The sequence below is a fragment of the Thunnus thynnus genome, chromosome 1 (assembly GCF_963924715.1).
Source record: "Thunnus thynnus chromosome 1, fThuThy2.1, whole genome shotgun sequence".
In the NCBI taxonomy this organism is placed as follows: Eukaryota; Metazoa; Chordata; class Actinopteri; order Scombriformes; family Scombridae; genus Thunnus; species Thunnus thynnus.
The window spans coordinates 21,670,169-21,688,881 of NC_089517.1; the positions used below are offsets into that span (position 1 = coordinate 21,670,169).

Genomic DNA, 18,713 nt, shown 5'->3' on the forward strand with positions numbered 1-18,713 from the left:
AACATTTCAATAATATACATATATGATAAATATAACACTAAACAGGGTCATTTTGCATAATGAGTACTTTTACTTTTACTTTAAGGAGGTAGTGTTTTCCTGCAATACGAATACAATTTAGTAAGATTTTGATTGCAGGGCTTCAGAATCTGTTCATTAACTGAGTATGGCTAATGGAGTTTGCTCCCACAAATGCAACATAGAAGAATAAAAATAGAATATGAGTAAGGTATAATAATAATGAAATAAACAAAGCACTACTAAAATGAAATGAAAATGTTTAAATTTAAAATCTATTTACAGAATAGAATAATAATAGTTTTTAAATGGGATATAAAATGAATTAAAGCTGCAAGCAGCGATGATCGGGCCCTCACACCCTTGCGCACGTCGGGGCATGGCGCAGTTGAAGGGCTTCTATGCTATATAGCTATGGACCCAGTTTGCATCACTGACTGAATATTGTCATGTAGACGTGTTAAGGCTTAGACTGTTATCAAACATGTGGAGTTTCAGGCAGATCCAACCATGTACACTAAAGTTATAGCAATTTCCTTTGTCATGGCAAAACATCAAAACTCAACGCCACGCCACGGCCACACGCTTCAACCATAACTAAATCTTTTGATAACTTTTGATCAGAAACTAGTCTACATGACACTCCATGATTTTGAAGTTGTTATGATGAATTCTGTAGGAGGAGTTAAAATACAGGGTGTGCGAAATTGCCAAAATTGCCCACTAAATTCAAAATGGCCGACTTCCTGTTGGGTTTCAGCTATGGGTCCAAGAGATTTTTTTGTGTCCTGGCATGATACATGTGTGTACCGATTTTCATACATGTACACACATGCTCTTAACAAGCATATGAAATTTGGAAAAGATCAGACCATGTGGAGTCAAGTTATAGGGCTTTGAAATTTCATGGCGAGACATCGAAATTCACTGCGTCGTCATGGCAACACCTTTCAACAAAAAGTCACCAACTTCAGACTATACAAACTCCAAGGTCTTGAGACTATTCTGAGTAAATTTGAGGTGGGTCCAATCACCGTGCTACCTACAGGGCGTCTAAGTGTAAAACATGTTACTTCCTGTTGCCAGTAAGTGGCGCTATGACTCAGATTCAGACTCTTTTCAAGCACAGAAGGTTTGGGTCTCTTGGGATCATGTATGTTGGAGTTATGGCCGTTTCAATTTTCATGGCGAAGGATCGAAATTCACCGCCCGGCCACGCCCCCTTGGCAATGTCGAAAACTCACTGTTTTGATAACTTTTCATTTCCAAGGTCTGTAGATGATACTGACTGAATTTGAAGTTGCTGAGGTCAAATTTCTAGAAGGAGTTCGTTAAAGTATGCAGGCTGGAAATGGCAAAATCTGAGTCAAAATGGCAACTTTAATTCAAAATGGCTTCCTGTTGGACTTATGGTATGTGTCTAAGAGACTTTTTGGTGCGTCTGGTCATGATACATAAGTATACCGAATTTCATTCTTCTATGACAATCTGTATCGAGGGGCTCGATTTTCTTAGTTTTCTAGGGGGCGCTGTTGAGCCATTTTGCCCCGCCTTTTTGCGAGACACATAAAATCCTCCTTCAGATCCAATAGGGCCTTCGCACCGTTCGGTGCTCGGGCCCTAAATATTGACGGTACAAAGGAAATATAGATTGTGCTATGGACAAAGAAATGAAGTGTATGAAATATATGAAGTAGACAAGTGCAAAAATGAAATGTGACTTGCAACAAGTAATTAGATTGTGTCATGGTGCAACATTTACACTTGCAATGGAGTATTTTTTCATTGTGGTATTGTTATTTTTACTTAAGTAAAAGGTCTCAGTACGTCCACACTTCTGGGCTCTTCAGTTCTTTTTGCTTCAGTATCATATGATTCTGACTCTGTGCTCGATAGCTTTAGCCTGTGTTGGATCGGTCATCGATGTTGATTACTCTCCCCTGAGCTAGGTAGGGCACATACAGTGAATGGTGGGGCCTGACATCTGATGCGAGTTTAGTGTGCGCAAAATAACGCTATCGCATCCAGTTTCAGTCTTTTAGGTCTACATTATTGTAATAAACCATGGCAGACGACGAATTAGAGGCTATTAGGCGGCAAAGGATGGCGGAGCTACAGGCAAAGCACGGGGTAAGGACAAAACATGAGCAGAGACGCGTGTTTGCGCTCACCTTATAAGGAGACGCTGTTATAAGGAGACGCCGCTAGCTAGTGTAGCTAAACCAACCACCACGACTCAAACTAATTTAACTGTCACCCAGAGGATATACATAGCTCACATATGAGAGTCACGCTCGATGTATATCAACTGTAACAAGCTAACTCAGCAGTTAGAGAAATAACAGGAGAAACCAACACTAGCTTAGTGTCGACAGGACAGCGCACACCCCTCTGACGTTAGCGGAGCGAAACTGAACCAAAATTTTATTTAAAATCCAAGAAAAATGAGCCTATTTTAGGGTATATTTGGCAAAAAAGCACAAATAGATAGTGAAACGGTGGGCTTAGTTTGGGTATTTTCTGCTTTGTTCTGTTCCCTGTTGAACTTAAGGGTTTATTTACTGAATAATAAACTGAAAAATTAACAAATAGAAAAAGGGAACTGCTTTGTTGTATGTCAGTAATAAATATATATTAATACTGAATCATAACTATGCTTATGGTGGCAGCCTTAAAGGATGGGTTCACAATATTTCAATTCTGTCTTAAAACAACAATCAAGTGTCCAAATGAACATTGAATCATTTCTTTTGTTCATACTGGCCATTAGAAGATCCCTACATAATGCATTTACAATGTATGTGATGTGGGCCAAAATCCACAGTCCTCCTTCTGTGCGAAAATGCATTTAAAAGTTTATCTGAAGATGATATGAAGCTTCAGCCGTTCCAATGAGTAAAATCAAATAGATATCTTTCAACATTACAGTCTTTTTAGTGCCAAAGTCCCTCTTTTTGTTGTTATACTTCCACCACAGCTCAGCATGGAAACACTGTCCGAGGAAACACAGAGAGGGAATTTTGCTAAAAAGACTATAAATGTGGCAGATGTCCGCTTGATACGACTAACTCAGGCTGCTGAAGCCTCATATAAACTTGGCAAAAACCTTTAAATGCGTTTTTGCATAAACTGACTGTGTGGATAACTAGATTTTGGCCCCCATCATTTACATTGAAAGTGCATTTGAAGGGGATCTTTTAACAGCCAGTATGAACAGGAGGAATGATTACAGCAAGGAAAATCTCTTTCAGTGTTTATGTGGACACCTGTCTATTGTTTTAAGACATTCATGAAAATTGTGAACCTGTCCTTTAATTAATAAAATATTAAGACCTTGCTTTTTTGAAACACATTTCAATTAGTGCCCTTAGGTTTCAACTAACTGAACACACACTATGTTGGTGTGTTACTGGGCTTAAACTATGGGGAGTTGAGCAGAGATCCGCACACCAAGTAACTTCTGTTTAAAGGGCTTTTATTTTCTGCTGTGATGTTTCGAGCACATGGCTCTTCCTCAGACTTCTGATAAATACAGAGTTGCCATCTTAATACCCATAGTCCATACTACAAACACACGTGAGATAATATACCGGTTCCAGATTGCCATCAATAAAACTGTAGCAAACCTTACATTTCATATTTTACATATACAGTACAATATGCACAGATTTTTATAAATAGGCTACATATATACAAAAGGTGCATGAAGAAAAATATACAACTCATGTACTTCCAGTAGTTTTTACTCCAACAAAGGACTCAGGCTAAAAAGCCGTCATACATACTACCTATTAGAGGCGCTTATGTCTATTTATGAAAGTATTTATTATTTTGACATAGGGAAAATGTAACACCATTTGCAAAAAAAGGAACACTGACATGACTCAACATACAGAAAGGCATTATTACTGTAAGAGACATGACACATAGGGTATGCATTTACAAAAATGGTCTAATGTCCTCATTAAGACCTTTTGGGGCCAAAGTGTCCAGTGTATGTATTCAGAACAGTTCACATTTTAGGAGAATAGAATTAGTATCTCCCCCTCTGCATGGGTGTTTTAAAGTTTCAATCCCCATGTATCTGAAACTAGAGATGTTATGTTTCGCCTTGGAAAAATGTACAGCTACAGGACTAGATGTTACATTATTTCTGATTGTACTGTGGTGTTCAGCAATTCGAGTTTTTAGAGGTCTGGTGGTCTTACCAATGTATGCCAGTCCACATGGGTATTTAAGCATGCATATGACATTAGCAGTAGAACATGAAATAACACCTTCGATGTTGTATTTTCTTTCTGTGTGAGGGTAATTTAAAGAGTCAGTTTTTTATGTGAAATGGTATTGTTGGCAATGACCACATGGGTTATTTCCAGAGGGGACTGAGCTGAGGAAATGTGAGGATGATGGAGGGGGAAGGTCTGCCCTCACCACCATGTTACATAGATTAGGGGGTCTCTTATAGACCACACAAGGGGGTTTGGAAAAATAGTTCTTAAAGGGAAATTTCGCCATGTGTTACGCAAATGTCCAATCAGTGTTAATGGTAAATGTAGTCAACTGAAACAATAAGTTCCTTAGTGCGTGCAATATTGACCAAGAAAGATGCGTTTTCCTGCTCTGCACTGACAACTTTATCTTCCAACTGTAATTACATATCTTGGTACACATCATTACAACAGTTTTATAATTAAATTGAAGAGATACTTTTCAGAAATGTCTGTTCATGTTATGAGCACAATATGTTAAAGAACTAATATATATTGTTTCCAAATATTGTCCAAGTATCAGTCTCCAAAATCCAGATTTGTTTGGGCTTTAGTGCTTGTTGCCCCTGATCTCTACCTTTCCTCACCTTTCAGTGCTTGAACCAAACTAGACATTTCTACTAAATTTAAATTCAAAATATGATGCAAAATTGTGCACATTCCTATGAAAAACAGCACACTATGTGAGTTTGGTTTGGTTTGTGGATTACTGTCTGATATATCTATAAAATACAACATATTAGATTAATGTGGTGGCGCTGTATTCTTTTATATTCTTTTAGGATTCCTCAAATAATCAGCAAGGAGAAGAGGCCAAACAAAGGTAAGATGTACTGCATAAATCATTTACATACATACATTTGGAGCAAAGATTCTTATGGAAAAATGCTGTGTGATCAGTCGAATTGTTTTCTTACTTTTCTTTTTTTTTTGTGACCTTAACTCACATCATTTAAATTAAAATACGCATGTTCTAAATTATCGGCAAAATATTGTGAGATGACTACTGTTACACAGAGCCATTTGGAAATAAAGTAATGGACATTATGATATTATACCCAGGGCTTCCGCTAGTGTATTGCAAGCCCAGCAGCCCGCCAGGCTTAAGTTGAATAGCTCAGTGCATAGGTTGTGTATGTAGTGAGTGTGTGGTTGAGAGAGAGAGAGAGAGACTGTGAGTATGAAGTGAGCAGTAACGTTATAGCTGTGAGCGTGGCAGTGCAGTGTGTGTGCAGTTTAGACTATTTGTAAATAAATGCTCCTCAAGACCCAAGCCAAGTTCCCTTGTCTTGCTTGCCACCCAGCTGAAGTGCTCCTCTGAGTTTTGCTTGGCACCCCCACCCCCCCCAGGTAGCGCTGGTGTGCTAATATTGTTGTGGTACTTTTTATTCACAGAGAAACAGATATGAGAAACTCCATATTGGCTCAAGTTCTAGACCAATCTGCCCGTGCCAGATGTAAGTGTACTCTCAAAGTTATTATTTAGCTGATTTTTCCCTTTAAAATAATATTAATAGATATAATAATACAAAAAGCTGTGCAAAAATGACATCACATGCCAGATGATGTTAACTAATTGCCTAACAGACATTGTAAAAGCTTTTTTAAGGAGTATAAATGCAGAAAGCCAGATCAGTACTGGTGAGTCTGTGTTATGAATAATGTAGTAAAGATTCATAACAAAATTTGTAACTTACCAGTGGTTCCAGTTACACTAATGACAGTATCATACATGATTTATTAATGGCTCCTTTTGAGAAAATTGTTATTTAAACTATATTGTGTGATGGATGGGTGGTAATGCAGTATATATCTATTAATGGTGGTCATGTGTAAACACACAGTGGTAAAACAATTTTCTCTTTACAGTGAGCAATCTTGCTTTGGTTAAGCCGGAGAAAGCCAATGCAGTTGAGAACTATCTCATTCAAATGGCTCGTTTTGGAAAGTTAGGAGGAAAGGTAAGAGAATGACCTCTGATGCTTAAAATATGTTGTTGATTTTCTTCCACATACCAGCAGCGCAACAAATGTTTTCTCTCTTTTTAGATTTCAGAGTCAGGCTTGATTGAGATCCTAGAAAAAGTTAGTCAGCAAACAGAGAAAAAGACAACTGTCAAAGTAAGTTCCACTGAAATATCACCTTTTCTTTATTCATCATCAACCACTCGTCTGTCTTACGTTTCTTTTAATGCTGTGTACTTTTCAGTTCAACAGACGGAGGGTGATGGACTCAGATGATGAGGACGATTACTAACTTTGAACTGGAGCCCTGGAATGAGCCAAGAAATCGGGAGGGGATATGCTTGACTGGGACTCTTAATAGCATCCTTGACCAGCGTGTTACTGTTAGTTGAAACCTGGGATGCCACACTACCCTCTGTGTGTCTCTGGAAACTACATGCCAAGAGAGAGGAACAAGGACATGGAGTTGATATGATGGCATAAGGGATGGGAGGGGGTAGAATACACGCAGTGTTTAATTAGATGATCATTTGCAACCTTTTTTCAAGCAAGTTGCTACAAAGTTGCACTGCTTGTGTTTTACCCCTGACAGCCCGTGGCACTGTTTGACTCCTCTGGTCCTTTTCAGTAGTTACTCTTTTTTTTTCTTTATTTTTCACATTGGTTGACTTCTGTTCTTCAAACACAAGAAACTAGACAAAATGCAAAACCTAAGTGCTGCTGATGCATTTTTATCTAGACTGCTCTGTGAATATTATACATTGTTCTTCATTCAGGGCCAGCATCCCACCAACCTTGGATGTTGCACTTTGATATTTTCTTTTTGCTGACATGTATCTTAAAGGTTTACATAAAAATAAATTTAAAAAAAAGGCTAGTGTATAAAACTTCTTGTGTACCATTTTTACAGTTCAGTTATAAGAATTAGTGTTTAACCCTCTTGAAAAGTTTCCCATTTTGGATCTTCACAGAAATGATGTTCCAAGCCACAGATGTAACACGGTTGTAACAGTGGTCAAAGTAAAAACAGAAAAAACTTTGCAGCATCTTAAACATATGATTCTCACCACCTTACAAAAAGATGACTGTATCTGTATGTTGTTTTTTTTTTTTTGGTTGTTTTTTTTTTTAACAATATCTACAATTTCAAGTTCTGGATTTCATTTCAGAAACAAGAATTAACGCATTGCCAAATGTGTCCAGCTTCTTTTCAAATAAAAGGCATAAAGGAGAAACATGATTTTATTTTTTATCTAAATGCTCTGTATTATTTGTTGACATGCAAATAACTTCTTCTCAGTTCAAGTCTGGTTTACCAAAGGAAATGCTTTTTAAACTGATATATTACCCCTTTGGCATTGATTTTTATACAATACAACAGTACATCACAATAGTTAAGTGACATTTTATTCAATTTTCCATTTTAAATTTGATCATTTCTTTATTCATTTTTGTTCCCATTGCCAAGTAGAGAAGAGACATCCAGTTCCGTAAGAGAAGGAGTTTCTAGATGGCTTAATAGTTGTGGCACCAGTGGTGGAAGTTTTTACATCCTTTATTGAGGTAAAAGTAACAATATCACTGTATAAAAATGCTCCATGATGACTAAAAGTCATGCATTTAAAAATGTAAATAAAAGTTAAAAAAAACAAGCATTATCTGCAACATATACAGGAAGTGCCAATGGTAGTGGAGTTAATTGTAAATATACTGTTTGGTCCCTTAATGTATAGCAATGTATATTTCATGAGGTTGTGTGTAACTTAGTGTACTTACCAAATACATATGGTAGATTAAAACGTACTGTTTGCCTCCAAAATATAGCGGGGTTAAAGTATTAAAGAGTATAAAATTGAAATACTCAAGTACAATTACCTCAGAATTGTACTGAACTACAGTATATGAGTACTGTCCAATATTATAGTCCAATGAATTTTATATTTAAATGTTTACATCTAACTAACTGCAACTTTCGTTATTATTTGTAGTCATTTAGATATATTTTTCTCACAATCATCATCATCATTTCTTTAGGCTGTTATATGGACTTTACAGTCCATATAAATAAATAATAAAAAAAGTCAATCTTGCTGTGGATGGGTTGCTACAATGGGCTGGCCCATTTTCGCACGACCGTGGTCAGATGATCTCTCATTGGCTGTGCCGTCTGTTTAATTGAAACGACTCGGCTCTGATTGGTTGCGGGGGTAGCCACATGTTCAACGCCACCCAATCGGGAGAGACCTCGAAGAGACGCTACAAACGCCGTAGCAAGGTTGAGTTATGTTAGCTACACGCTGAAACTGCTAAAGACGAGAAGACCCCTGCTCTGCACATTTCAGTGTTTTCAGTCACTAGTTGATCAATATAAACATCGGTTTATTTACTCAGTTATGCCTGAGAGCAGTATGGAGAAGACAAACATAGTTACATGCACCGCTCCGGTAAATATAGCCGTCATCAAGTACTGTGAGTATCACCTCGATTTATTTTTAATCCAGTGTAATGTCAGTAGCTTTGGATAGCTTTAGGACGTAAAGTGAACTTGTCTATTGTATAATAACTTGTATGTCATGTGTCACTGAATACTGGTCAGTAACAGGCTGGATTCAGTGTCCAGCATTTTTATTTTGTTTCATTGTGACAGTGTGATAATATCGAAGTTGTGCATTGTGTATCAAACGTGTTGTTTTTCAGGGGGGAAGAGAAATGAAGAATTAATCCTCCCCATTAACTCATCTTTGAGCGTCACGTTGCATCAAGATCAGGTAAACATATTCATGAGAACAGTGATTTTTGTGTATAGGCAGTTAGCTTCCTCAATGTCTTGTAGGATTTTCCAAAGTTTTACTGTTTGTGTCCTGAACAGCTACAGTAACGAAACTGTAAATGAGGCTAATTTGGGCACAATACCATGTTTGTGTTTACTGGTAGTTTCAGTCAGGATGGTCAGTCTTGAAATACTTACATTCACTTGTGCTATTTCATACATTGTGAACCCAGTGTGCCAAAACTTGTGAATACTTGGTGGCTACTGCGAAAGGCTCTTGAAAAATGTCCTGGAAATATAGCAAGATGATACAAATCCATGACTAGGATTGTGGAAAATGATGACATTGCCTTTAAATTGAGTCTGGATTGAAATGTCCAGTTACAGAATGTTGAGTGAAAAATATAAGGTTTAAAGTATTTATTTTTTTACTATCATTCTATTATTTTCTCAATAAATCATTTGGTCAGTAAAGTGTCAGAAAAAGTAAAAACCTGTCCATTATAACTTCTCAGAGATCAAGTTGACATGTTCAAACTGCCTGTTTTGTCCAACCAAGAGTCCAAAAACAGATCAGAGTTTAGTTCATATCATAGAAAACAAAGACGACAAGCAAATATGTACATTTGAGAGGTTAGAATCAGTAAATAGTTGGTGTTTTTGTTTTTAAAATTACTTAAACGGTTAATCGATAATCACAATAGTTGCCATAATCTAGCTACAGTGTGGTGGGGCCCTGGTAGTCTACTGGTTATGGCAGTTCGATTCTGGCTGTGGACCTTTGTTGCATGTCATACCCTTCTCTGTTTCCTGTCTCTCTGCACTTTCCACTATCAAATAAAGGCAAAATTGCCCCAAAATACTGGGGTGTATAAAAGTATATGTGTGTATGTGTGTCTCATCTCCCTTCTCTTGTTTAGCTGAAAACAACAACAACAGTGGCAACCAGCAGATCATTTCAGGAAGATCGAATATGGCTCAATGGCAAAGAGGAGGATATCAGCCAGCCCAGACTGCAGTCCTGCCTGAGAGAGAGTAAGTCTTTTCTGTTTAATTTTTCCTCACAACGAGCACAGAGAGAACAAAAAGCATGAGAGTTAAAGGGCGGGCAGGACACGACATTGTCATTGTTCTGTGTTCTGTATCTAGTTCGACGACTTGCAAGGAAGAGACGAAATGATGTGGACCCCGGTTTGGATTTGACTGGTTTGTCTCACAAAGTCCACATCTGCTCCGTTAACAATTTCCCCACTGCTGCTGGACTGGCCTCCTCTGCTGCTGGATTTGCTTGTCTAGGTGAGATTGTGTGTGTACATTAGTAAAAGTTTCCCTGCTCAACAGCTGCTTTAAAAATATGTTACGTTGCCCGATGTATAACTTGAGTGTACAAGCTAACACTGAGTTAAGATTCATCTTAATAAATATAATACTAAATATTTTCATCATGAAACTATGGTGGGGCTTTTCTGACCGTAGAATGAAGCCTAAAGACATTTGACACATCTGCATTTCATCCTTGTCTTCTCTGCTCTTTCCCCCTCTTTTGTCACTGTGTTGCAGTTTACACACTGGCTCGGGTGTTTGGTGTAGAGGGGGAATTGTCTGGGATTGCCCGGCAAGGCTCGGGCAGCGCATGTCGGAGTATGTATGGAGGATTTGTTCAGTGGATCATGGGACACCAAGACAATGGCAAGGACAGTCTTGCCCAGCAGGTGGAGCCAGAAACTCATTGGCCAGAGCTCAGAATACTTGTTCTTGTGGTAGGTCTGTGTATGTTTCCGTGTATGTGAGTGAGTGACTGAGAGTGACAAAATGAGAATGAAAGCATGATGTGAGTCAATACTGTATTGGCACATCTGCGCTTGCTTGTGAAAGTCACTTACTTCTATAAACAACCATTTCTTGTGTAACACACAGAGCAAGTGTCTTGACTAGTGCACAAAATGCCAATTGAAAATAAAACAAGTTATATCAAGTGTAATTTGATGCATTTCTTCAACACAGGCCAGTGCTGAGCGGAAGCATGTAGGCAGCACCTCTGGGATGCAAACCAGTGTACAAACAAGCTGTCTCTTAAAGGTACTTTGCTCAGCCTCAAACATGCATCAATCAGTGTACTAACACTATTACCAATACTGTTAAATTGGAGATTATGTTTGTTTAAACCTCACCCATTGTCACTCACCTGAAAGTCTGTATAAATCCATCTTTTCTGTGTGCGGGTAGCACCGGGCTGAGTCTGTCGTCCCAGGCCGGATGGTTGAGATGATTGAAGCGGTGCGCAGAAAAGACTTCACTGCATTTGCTGAACTAACCATGAAGGACAGTAACCAGTTCCATGCCACCTGCCTTGACACATACCCTCCTATCTTCTACCTCAACAGTGTGTCTCACCAGGTCATCAACTTGGTTCATCGGTACAACCGGCACTATGGGGAGACAAGGGTGAGCGACTCTGCGGTTATGTTTCTGAAAGAGAGAGAAGAAAATAAGAACGTAGTAGTCCTCTTGGTATATTGTTTTAACCCAGTGTTTTCGTCATTACATCTGGGCAGCTGTGTGTTTACTAATTTTTCAAATACTTACTTTATTAATGTGCAACAATAACCCAACTTCAACAGTAATCAAGAAGATCAAACAGTAAACATGATGGATTAAGATAATTCTCTGCAAAATTAAAATTTGTGGAAACATGGCTGCTTTAAAAGGTAGAAAAGCGTTCCGAAAATCATGAAATGTCTTGGAAAATAGCTGGAATTTACATTACTTTTTACACACTTCTTACAGTGTACTATATATTTACTGCATCTGTAGCTGTTGTCTGCTTACTTTTGTATCCCTCTTATTGAGTGTGTGTTCTTCTTTCTTGGTCAGAGGTTTGTCTCAGTTAATGCCGCTGAATTTCCAAGATGGTATAATGAAGATGTGAAACTTGTGGGGGGGTTTCAAACTCAATGGGGAACAGAACAGCTTTTGCTCTTTATATGATTGCTCCAGTTTCCCCTGTTTCCCTTTAGGTGGCCTACACCTTTGATGCAGGACCCAATGCTGTGATCTTCACTCTACAGCAGCATGTTCCTGAGTTTGTCCAGGCGGTTCGACATTTCTTTCCCCCAGAGACCAACGGAGGACAGTGAGTTGACAGTTATCAGCTTTCTTAGCTTTAGTGCAAATTTCTCTGTAAAATTCTGCTTCCATACAAATTAAGTTGTCTATCTGAAATAATAATTTAGATACATAAACACAGAATGTTTGTATACAAAGGTGTGTTTGCCTTCAGGCCCTTTGAGGTGTTATTCTCTTCCTCATCTGCAGGTTTCTTAATGGTCTTCCAGTTAACCATGCTGCTCTTTCTGAGGAACTGAAGCAGGCTATTGGTTTAGAGCCCATGCCAAAAGGAATACGCTACGTTATTAGTACCAAGGTAGACACACATACACAGATCACACGGATGTATTTACACTGTGGGCGAGTTCTTTTAACAGTTTATTTAAAACATTGACTAAAAATCAGTGTTTTCTATTTTTAATTTATATATCTTGGTGTGTCTAGAAAGATATGACTCAGCAATTTTCACAGCAAGAGTCCAAGACCAGTTTGGAGTTATGTCTCCATTTCCACTGTTTTACACAACATTAAGTTGCATTACTTCAGCTGAATATTGTAGCACTTAGTGTGAATTAAAGTAGTTCCTCTGCTTTGCTGATGTATATAATAGAGAGCTGATCCAGTCTTGACCAATGGATGTTTTATTGATCAGCACTGTTTTGTTTTTTTAGGGTTATATCTCATTAGAACAAGTTTTTGATTCAGATGGATTTTTAGATGTTAACACACAGACACACTTACAGGTTCTGTTATTTGGTTGTACTTTCTTACCTGATCCTTTCTTCTTTTGTGTTTAAGGCTGGACCAGGCCCTTGTGTTGTGGACGATCACACGCAGCATCTGCTTGGATCTGATGGGTTGCCTAAGAATACAGCTTGATGCCACACAGCTCTAAATGGACAAAGGAGCAATAATGAATCTAATTCAGCACCAATAAAAATCTGTTTTATACATATGTAACAAGGTTTCTATAAATCACAACAACAACAGGCACCTCTTTTACAGTTGTGGATTGAGGTTGTTAATATGTCTCCCTTCAATTATCAAATGTCTCTGAGTCATTTATATGACTCTCTCTTCCTGTATGCTCTTGAATAGCTCTTTATATTTCTTAGTATCTACTGGTAGATACGGGTCAAGAGGAATTTGACTAATGGATTCAGTCATAAACATGAGCATGGGCTGGACTCTGAGGTGCTAAATATAGGATACCAACTCTGCCAACGTGCCCTTCAGCAAGGCACTGAACCATAAAAACTGTTCACAACTGCAACTTTGTGCTCTCTGACCTATCTGAGCAAAAGCCTATGCTTGAATTTATGTATGTATCCATGTGTTTAAGGGGGGTATTTTAATGTATCAGTCACATTGGTAATTAGTTTTCATTTTCATCTCATGAAAACATGATTTCAGACAAAGAGTACAGACTTAAAGTTTTATTCTGTAAAATTAAATAAAATATATTTTAGTCACTACACCTGTTGTTGCATCTTGTTTCATGGTGAGTCATTGTGTTTATAGTGAGGGCGATAAACAGTGTGTACTGCAGAGCAAGAGGCCCTGGAAACTGAAAGGTGAACGTATGGTCATAAAAGTCTGGGTGATAAATTGTATTTTACCATTTCTACTGTAAAATTCTTTTCCTTTTCCTGGACAGGTGCACAGAAAAAGGTAAATGAAATATAAAACCTATGTTCTACTCAATGCAGAGCTTAAAGTTTTTGGGCACCATGTCTGATTTAGCAGCAGTTTAGAGCAGTTTTAAATTCATATGATACTTAATTCAAAACATTGTACGTATTTCCTCCTGTAAAACTAATCAGGCTCACAAATCTTTTCTTACTTTAATCCCTGCCATTGTACTTAACATTAAAAACTCAAATGCTCTGTATGACACACAGTATAAAGCCTATAGTAAGCAGGTTCTCGGCTAAAAAGAAGTGCTTTCTCGTGTAAACCAGTCAAACTAGACCACTGTGGAAAAACTGGACGTCTGAACTTTATGTATAAACTTCATATTTTAAAAAGACCTGAAGACTGACAACAACCAGCAAGATGTAGATATGACATTCACTGCCTGCTTGGTTACTATTTCACCTGTTAGTTGGAGTTGATGCGGAGTTGCTTGGCCCCTCCTCTCTCGATATGCTCCTGCACCGTCGGGAAATGACGACTGAAATGGGGAGAGGCCAAGGTCGGTCCGGCCTCCTCATTCTTCATATTTACACCTCTCTCTCACATTTCACAAATTCATTTTCTTCCTTGTACGCACAATCAAAGCAGCCAGTCGCTGTGTGAAAAGTATCCGCCGTCTGCAGAGGGGCTTTTAGGTGAATACAATGGGGAAAATAGAGTGGGCTATGTGGGCCAATGAGCAGGCTCTGGCTTCGGGACTCAGTAAGTATACAAACTTTGTCTAAAGATTTTTTTTAAAGGTATATTCTTTGTTTCACTGGAATTAAAGTGTGCGTATTCTATAATTTTGTAATGAAATGATATTTTTATTTTTTATATTTATATTCTTAAAGCTGTATTCACCTGATTGTTCATAAAGTAAAACTATTTATTGATTTTATTACAGTAATATTAAATCATTTTAATCAAGTGTAGCCAAATCTGATAATCTAATAAGAAAATTAAACTGAATTTAAGAGTCAAGTAAAACTAAAGTTTAACACTTCGGGCGTGTCTATTCTGCAGAGTTAAAAAGAATGTGTGTGATGTTTATTTTATCCTCCTGCTTCCTTCTTTCAGTTCTCCTCACTGGAGGCATTGTGGGGGTGGCTGGACAGTTCAGAGGATGGCAGTTTGCTGCTTATGCAGTGTATCCTTTAAGATTTGCATAAACCAGAACGATGGTGTTTAATCTAAAGAAGTAACATTCAGGTTGTCTCTTTGTGAAAATGTTCAATATCCGGTTTCCAGAGTCCCTCCTCAAAGATCTGCTATCATAGATGTAGAATTTCTGCAACAATTTTGAAGTCTGTGCAAAAGCTTTCTACTGTTATGACAGACTTAAATGCAATAGGATGTTGTGAAATAATTCATAAAAACTAAAGTATTAAAGTATAGATGTGGATAACTAAAAATGCATTGTTGGTTAGGTTCAGCCACTATTTGTTTTTGTGCTACAGCGGCAAGGTACATGTACATTTATTGTATTTCAGACAATAGTTGCTGTGTATATGTGAGGTTGATCTACAGAAGTTGAAATACTTTCTATAAACACAGGGAGGCTGAGCACAGTTGTGTGGGAAGTTAACACTCAAACTTGGCCTTATATCCCACCATATGAAGGCTTGGGCCAAAATATAACAAGTCTCAAATGTGTCTGCTTCCATTTAGAGTCATGATATTTTTACTATTGTGAAAATATAACATAGGTACAAGTAGTTTTTACCTGACTTTCTTACCACATTCTGCATGTATTCTCCTCCATCTCAGAATCAGTCCACCCACCCATACCTGTATGCCCCGCTCAGAGTCACTTATATTTATTTGAAGTTGCTTTGATGTCCTATCAGTTATTATGTGATCAGGAAAAACCTGTAAGAAACTATGAAACAGCCTTGACAGAATACTTAGTGCTGCCGGGGTGTTTGTGTGTTTACTTGAATACCCTAGAAGCAAGAGGGCCAAAGGCACAAGTGTGGAGAGAACGTAAGTGATGTTATTTAAGCATAATTTATATATTTAACTTCCGTGAAGACAGTGATGCTTATTGGTCACTGCTGTCTCTTGTTTTCCCTCAGGGGCCAGTACTGCTTCACTGTGTGTGTGAAATCCTTTGGACCATTGACAAGGAACTACTATGTCAGAGCATTTTTACATGCCGCGTAAGTTCATTATTCATTAGCCACTTTCCTTTGCTAGACAGCATTCCTCACCTTCCCAAACAGACACTCCAACAAAAGACTAATTGCATATCATTATGATCTTAAATTCTCCACCACCCTTATTCTCTGTCTTTGTCTCTTTCTTTCTCAGACTCTGTGTTCCTGGAGGATTTATGCTTGCTACTGTCCTTGGGTGTGTCTGCCTCGGTATCGCCAGCCTCATCTACCTTGCAGTAAGTTAGTAGCTTTTACCACTCTAGTTAAGTAGGTTAAATATTACTCACTTTGATAAGGTTGTTTGCTGAAGCAGGAAGTGGACAGTTGATGGAAACAAGGAAATGGTAACAAGGAAGACATTTCATTACTGGTACCACTGTTGAGACATGGCTCTGTTGTTTTGAAATCTGACCAGTCAGGGGTGGGACTGAATTCTTCAACAGTCTTTGCTGTGGTAATTAAAGTTATAAAGCTTTCCTGGCTACACAATTATTATGAGTGTACAAGATAAAGGCCACTTAATTGTGCTGATAGTCAGTTACTCATCATCCAAGCAACAATAAGTTTCAATCAAGATTAAATTGATTTTACACTTGGGATAATCTAAAAAACTTCCGGAGGTGACAGGTCACCCACATTAGTGGATCAATCATTCATTACTGACTTGTATTTGTTTTAATCATCTTGTTTTCTAGGCAGCCATTCGAGGTGAACATTGGGAGCCAATTCTTCCACGAAAGGAGATCAGGAAGCCGCAAGTTGGGGAGAGCATCAAGAATCCTCCTCAGAATCCTCCACCAAGACCTCCTCCAGAGACACGCAGGAAACGAGTGGATGACCTGGAGGGAGCAGCCTACGACAATCCCATGACTGTTACTGATGAGTCGTAACCTGTCCAGTGCCCCATCTTCATTTCCTCTACCAGAACCCATCAGAACCAGTCATAATGAGAAGTTACCAGATTCTGTGATTCTGGTCAAATGAAGTTTAGTCAAGCTAGTGACTGTTGGGTCCGCACCTTCATACCTCAACCTGCAGAGGAGTGTACTGATAACAGAGGAAAAAATGTTTCTTAGGAGGATGGATAAAGTGAATGTCATATTTTATTTGTGAAAAAAAGGAAGCCGAAGGAAATAAATGTAAATGTTAAGGCTGCTAAATGGCAGCCACATACAAATATTGTTCAGTTAAACGATTGTAGGTGATGTTGGTGTGTTTACCAATACCTGTTTTCTGCTCCAACCGCAATATATATTATGAGCTGTACTGCCATACATAGATCAAACAAAATATTGAATTCTGTATGTATTTACACTGTCTTATTATACCCTGTGTATTCACATTATGAAGGTATTTTTCTTTGAGTCAATTAATGACATTACTGTTGGTCTAGACAGTACTGTTTATTAGGATTAAATTGACATGTTGTCTTTTGGCTGTATCATGCTAATGTTAGCCATTTATTAAAGTTTTAGGGGTTTTTTCTGTAATGTTTATGTCTTGTAAATAAATACTTTTCCTACTCTGAATGTTGTGGGTTTGCACATTAATACCACTTCAGTCATTGTCTTATTTTAGAGGGTTCCTTTGGAAAATTATTTTAAGTGAGGACATTTGCAACTTCCCTCTTTCCACCTTTCGCAAGCAACCTGAATTTCAATACATCAGAATTTCCCTTTCTTATCTTGAGGGTTTGTCACATTGCCATCCATTGTTGGCTTGTGATGGAAAAAATGTAAGATTGATGGTTCAACTGGTGGTTGTCAGACACGTTCTAAGCATTGGTGTCATTTCTTTTCTCACTTCTTAAGGTTTTCTTTTTTTTTTTTCTTTGGTCACAGCTGACCTGCTAAGCAGCTGGATTCTGTGGAAACCACTGAGGTATAATCGTACTTCCTCATTTTAGTTTGTGGGGCCAAAATATTTGAGACACGCCACCAATGAACAGTACTTATGGGTTTTACATTATTATTACCATTATATATTAATGCTTCTTATGAATATTTATAAGTTAAATAATCAACACTATAAGATGCTGTTTTAAAACTGAGTGTATTTTCCAGCTCATAGTGCTAAACTCAAAACAATAACATTTGTTCAAAACTTGCTCATCTTGTTCAGGCAGTTTTACTTACTTAAGGTTAATGCTGCCTCCTCCTGCTGCACAAGAGAACTACAAACAGACTGAGTTGATTTGGGGAGCTATGTATCAGATTTTATTTTTAGGCAAAGTGAGGGAAACAAGTTAATCTATATAGCACAATTCATGCACTGAAGCTGCCTCCAAGTATTTACGTTTTAACTTACAAGGAATGAAAAACAACACAAGTACAAATCTCCATGAGGTAAAATATCAATGTGCATACATGCATAAAAGAAGTAGCCTTTTTAGAATGACTTAGCAATATAAAAGAAAAAAAATGTGCAAAAATATAAACAAATGTAATAATGCAATAACTTATATTTATGCAAACAGAGATGTTAAAAAGGAAATTATAATATTCTCAGAACTTATGTGAAAGGAGCCATAGATATTGCATCCCTTGGCAGAGTAGAATTGAGAAGCAAAAAAGAGAATGAGGAGGGCATATCAAACACAAATTATTATTCAAAGCAATATATTTGTATATATCTTAAAACATGTCTGGATGGGATCTTTAATAAGACAAAGGCTGGGACACTCTAGGTTTGTAAATTGTAGAAAATCATTCATTTGGGCTCTGCAAATGTGGTAGTCCCAAGACCACAAATA

At 37.8% G+C, this 18,713-nt stretch overlaps 3 protein-coding genes across 3 annotated transcripts; all 3 read left to right on the plus strand.

Moving 5' to 3' along the window:
• Positions 1–1,942: 1,942 nt before the first annotated feature.
• On the plus strand, positions 1,943–7,485 carry pdcd5 (programmed cell death 5). The gene is made up of 6 exons (XM_067590816.1): positions 1,943–2,148; positions 5,069–5,109; positions 5,682–5,743; positions 6,156–6,247; positions 6,335–6,406; positions 6,495–7,485. Exons 1-6 carry the CDS (start codon positions 2,083–2,085, stop codon positions 6,540–6,542), a joined length of 381 nt encoding a protein of 126 aa, XP_067446917.1. The 5' UTR covers positions 1,943–2,082; the 3' UTR covers positions 6,543–7,485.
• Positions 7,486–8,489: 1,004 nt separating this feature from the next.
• Positions 8,490–13,079, plus strand: mvda (mevalonate (diphospho) decarboxylase a). The gene is made up of 10 exons (XM_067590766.1): positions 8,490–8,719; positions 8,948–9,018; positions 9,941–10,055; positions 10,170–10,316; positions 10,581–10,780; positions 11,025–11,099; positions 11,247–11,465; positions 12,038–12,153; positions 12,336–12,444; positions 12,927–13,079. The coding sequence occupies exons 1-10, from the start codon at positions 8,644–8,646 to the stop codon at positions 13,005–13,007; spliced, it is 1,209 nt and encodes a 402-aa protein (XP_067446867.1). The 5' UTR covers positions 8,490–8,643; the 3' UTR covers positions 13,008–13,079.
• A 1,264-nt stretch (positions 13,080–14,343) lies between these two features.
• On the plus strand, positions 14,344–17,490 carry cyba (cytochrome b-245, alpha polypeptide). Its single transcript, XM_067590791.1, has 6 exons — positions 14,344–14,525; positions 14,883–14,952; positions 15,714–15,788; positions 15,881–15,964; positions 16,116–16,197; positions 16,657–17,490. Exons 1-6 carry the CDS (start codon positions 14,468–14,470, stop codon positions 16,849–16,851), a joined length of 564 nt encoding a protein of 187 aa, XP_067446892.1. The 5' UTR covers positions 14,344–14,467; the 3' UTR covers positions 16,852–17,490.
• The last annotated feature ends 1,223 nt before the right edge of the window (positions 17,491–18,713 follow it).

What these genes read in the sequence shown, in the direction of transcription:
- cyba (XM_067590791.1), top strand. Translation starts at nt 14,468, where the DNA reads ATGGGGAAAATAGAGTGGGCTATGTGGGCCAATGAGCAGGCTCTGGCT. An exon ending in GGCTCTGGCTTCGGGACTCA is followed by an intron (nt 14,526 to 14,882) that starts GTAAGTATACAA and finishes TCCTTCTTTCAG; the next exon opens with TTCTCCTCACTGGAGGCATT. An exon ending in CAGTTTGCTGCTTATGCAGT is followed by an intron (nt 14,953 to 15,713) that starts GTATCCTTTAAG and finishes CAGAATACTTAG; the next exon opens with TGCTGCCGGGGTGTTTGTGT.
- pdcd5 (XM_067590816.1), top strand. Translation starts at nt 2,083, where the DNA reads ATGGCAGACGACGAATTAGAGGCTATTAGGCGGCAAAGGATGGCGGAG. An exon ending in GGAGAAGAGGCCAAACAAAG is followed by an intron (nt 5,110 to 5,681) that starts GTAAGATGTACT and finishes TTTTATTCACAG; the next exon opens with AGAAACAGATATGAGAAACT. An exon ending in CCAATCTGCCCGTGCCAGAT is followed by an intron (nt 5,744 to 6,155) that starts GTAAGTGTACTC and finishes TTCTCTTTACAG; the next exon opens with TGAGCAATCTTGCTTTGGTT.
- mvda (XM_067590766.1), top strand. Translation starts at nt 8,644, where the DNA reads ATGCCTGAGAGCAGTATGGAGAAGACAAACATAGTTACATGCACCGCT. An exon ending in GCAGTCCTGCCTGAGAGAGA is followed by an intron (nt 10,056 to 10,169) that starts GTAAGTCTTTTC and finishes TTCTGTATCTAG; the next exon opens with TTCGACGACTTGCAAGGAAG. An exon ending in CCAGAGACCAACGGAGGACA is followed by an intron (nt 12,154 to 12,335) that starts GTGAGTTGACAG and finishes CCTCATCTGCAG; the next exon opens with GTTTCTTAATGGTCTTCCAG.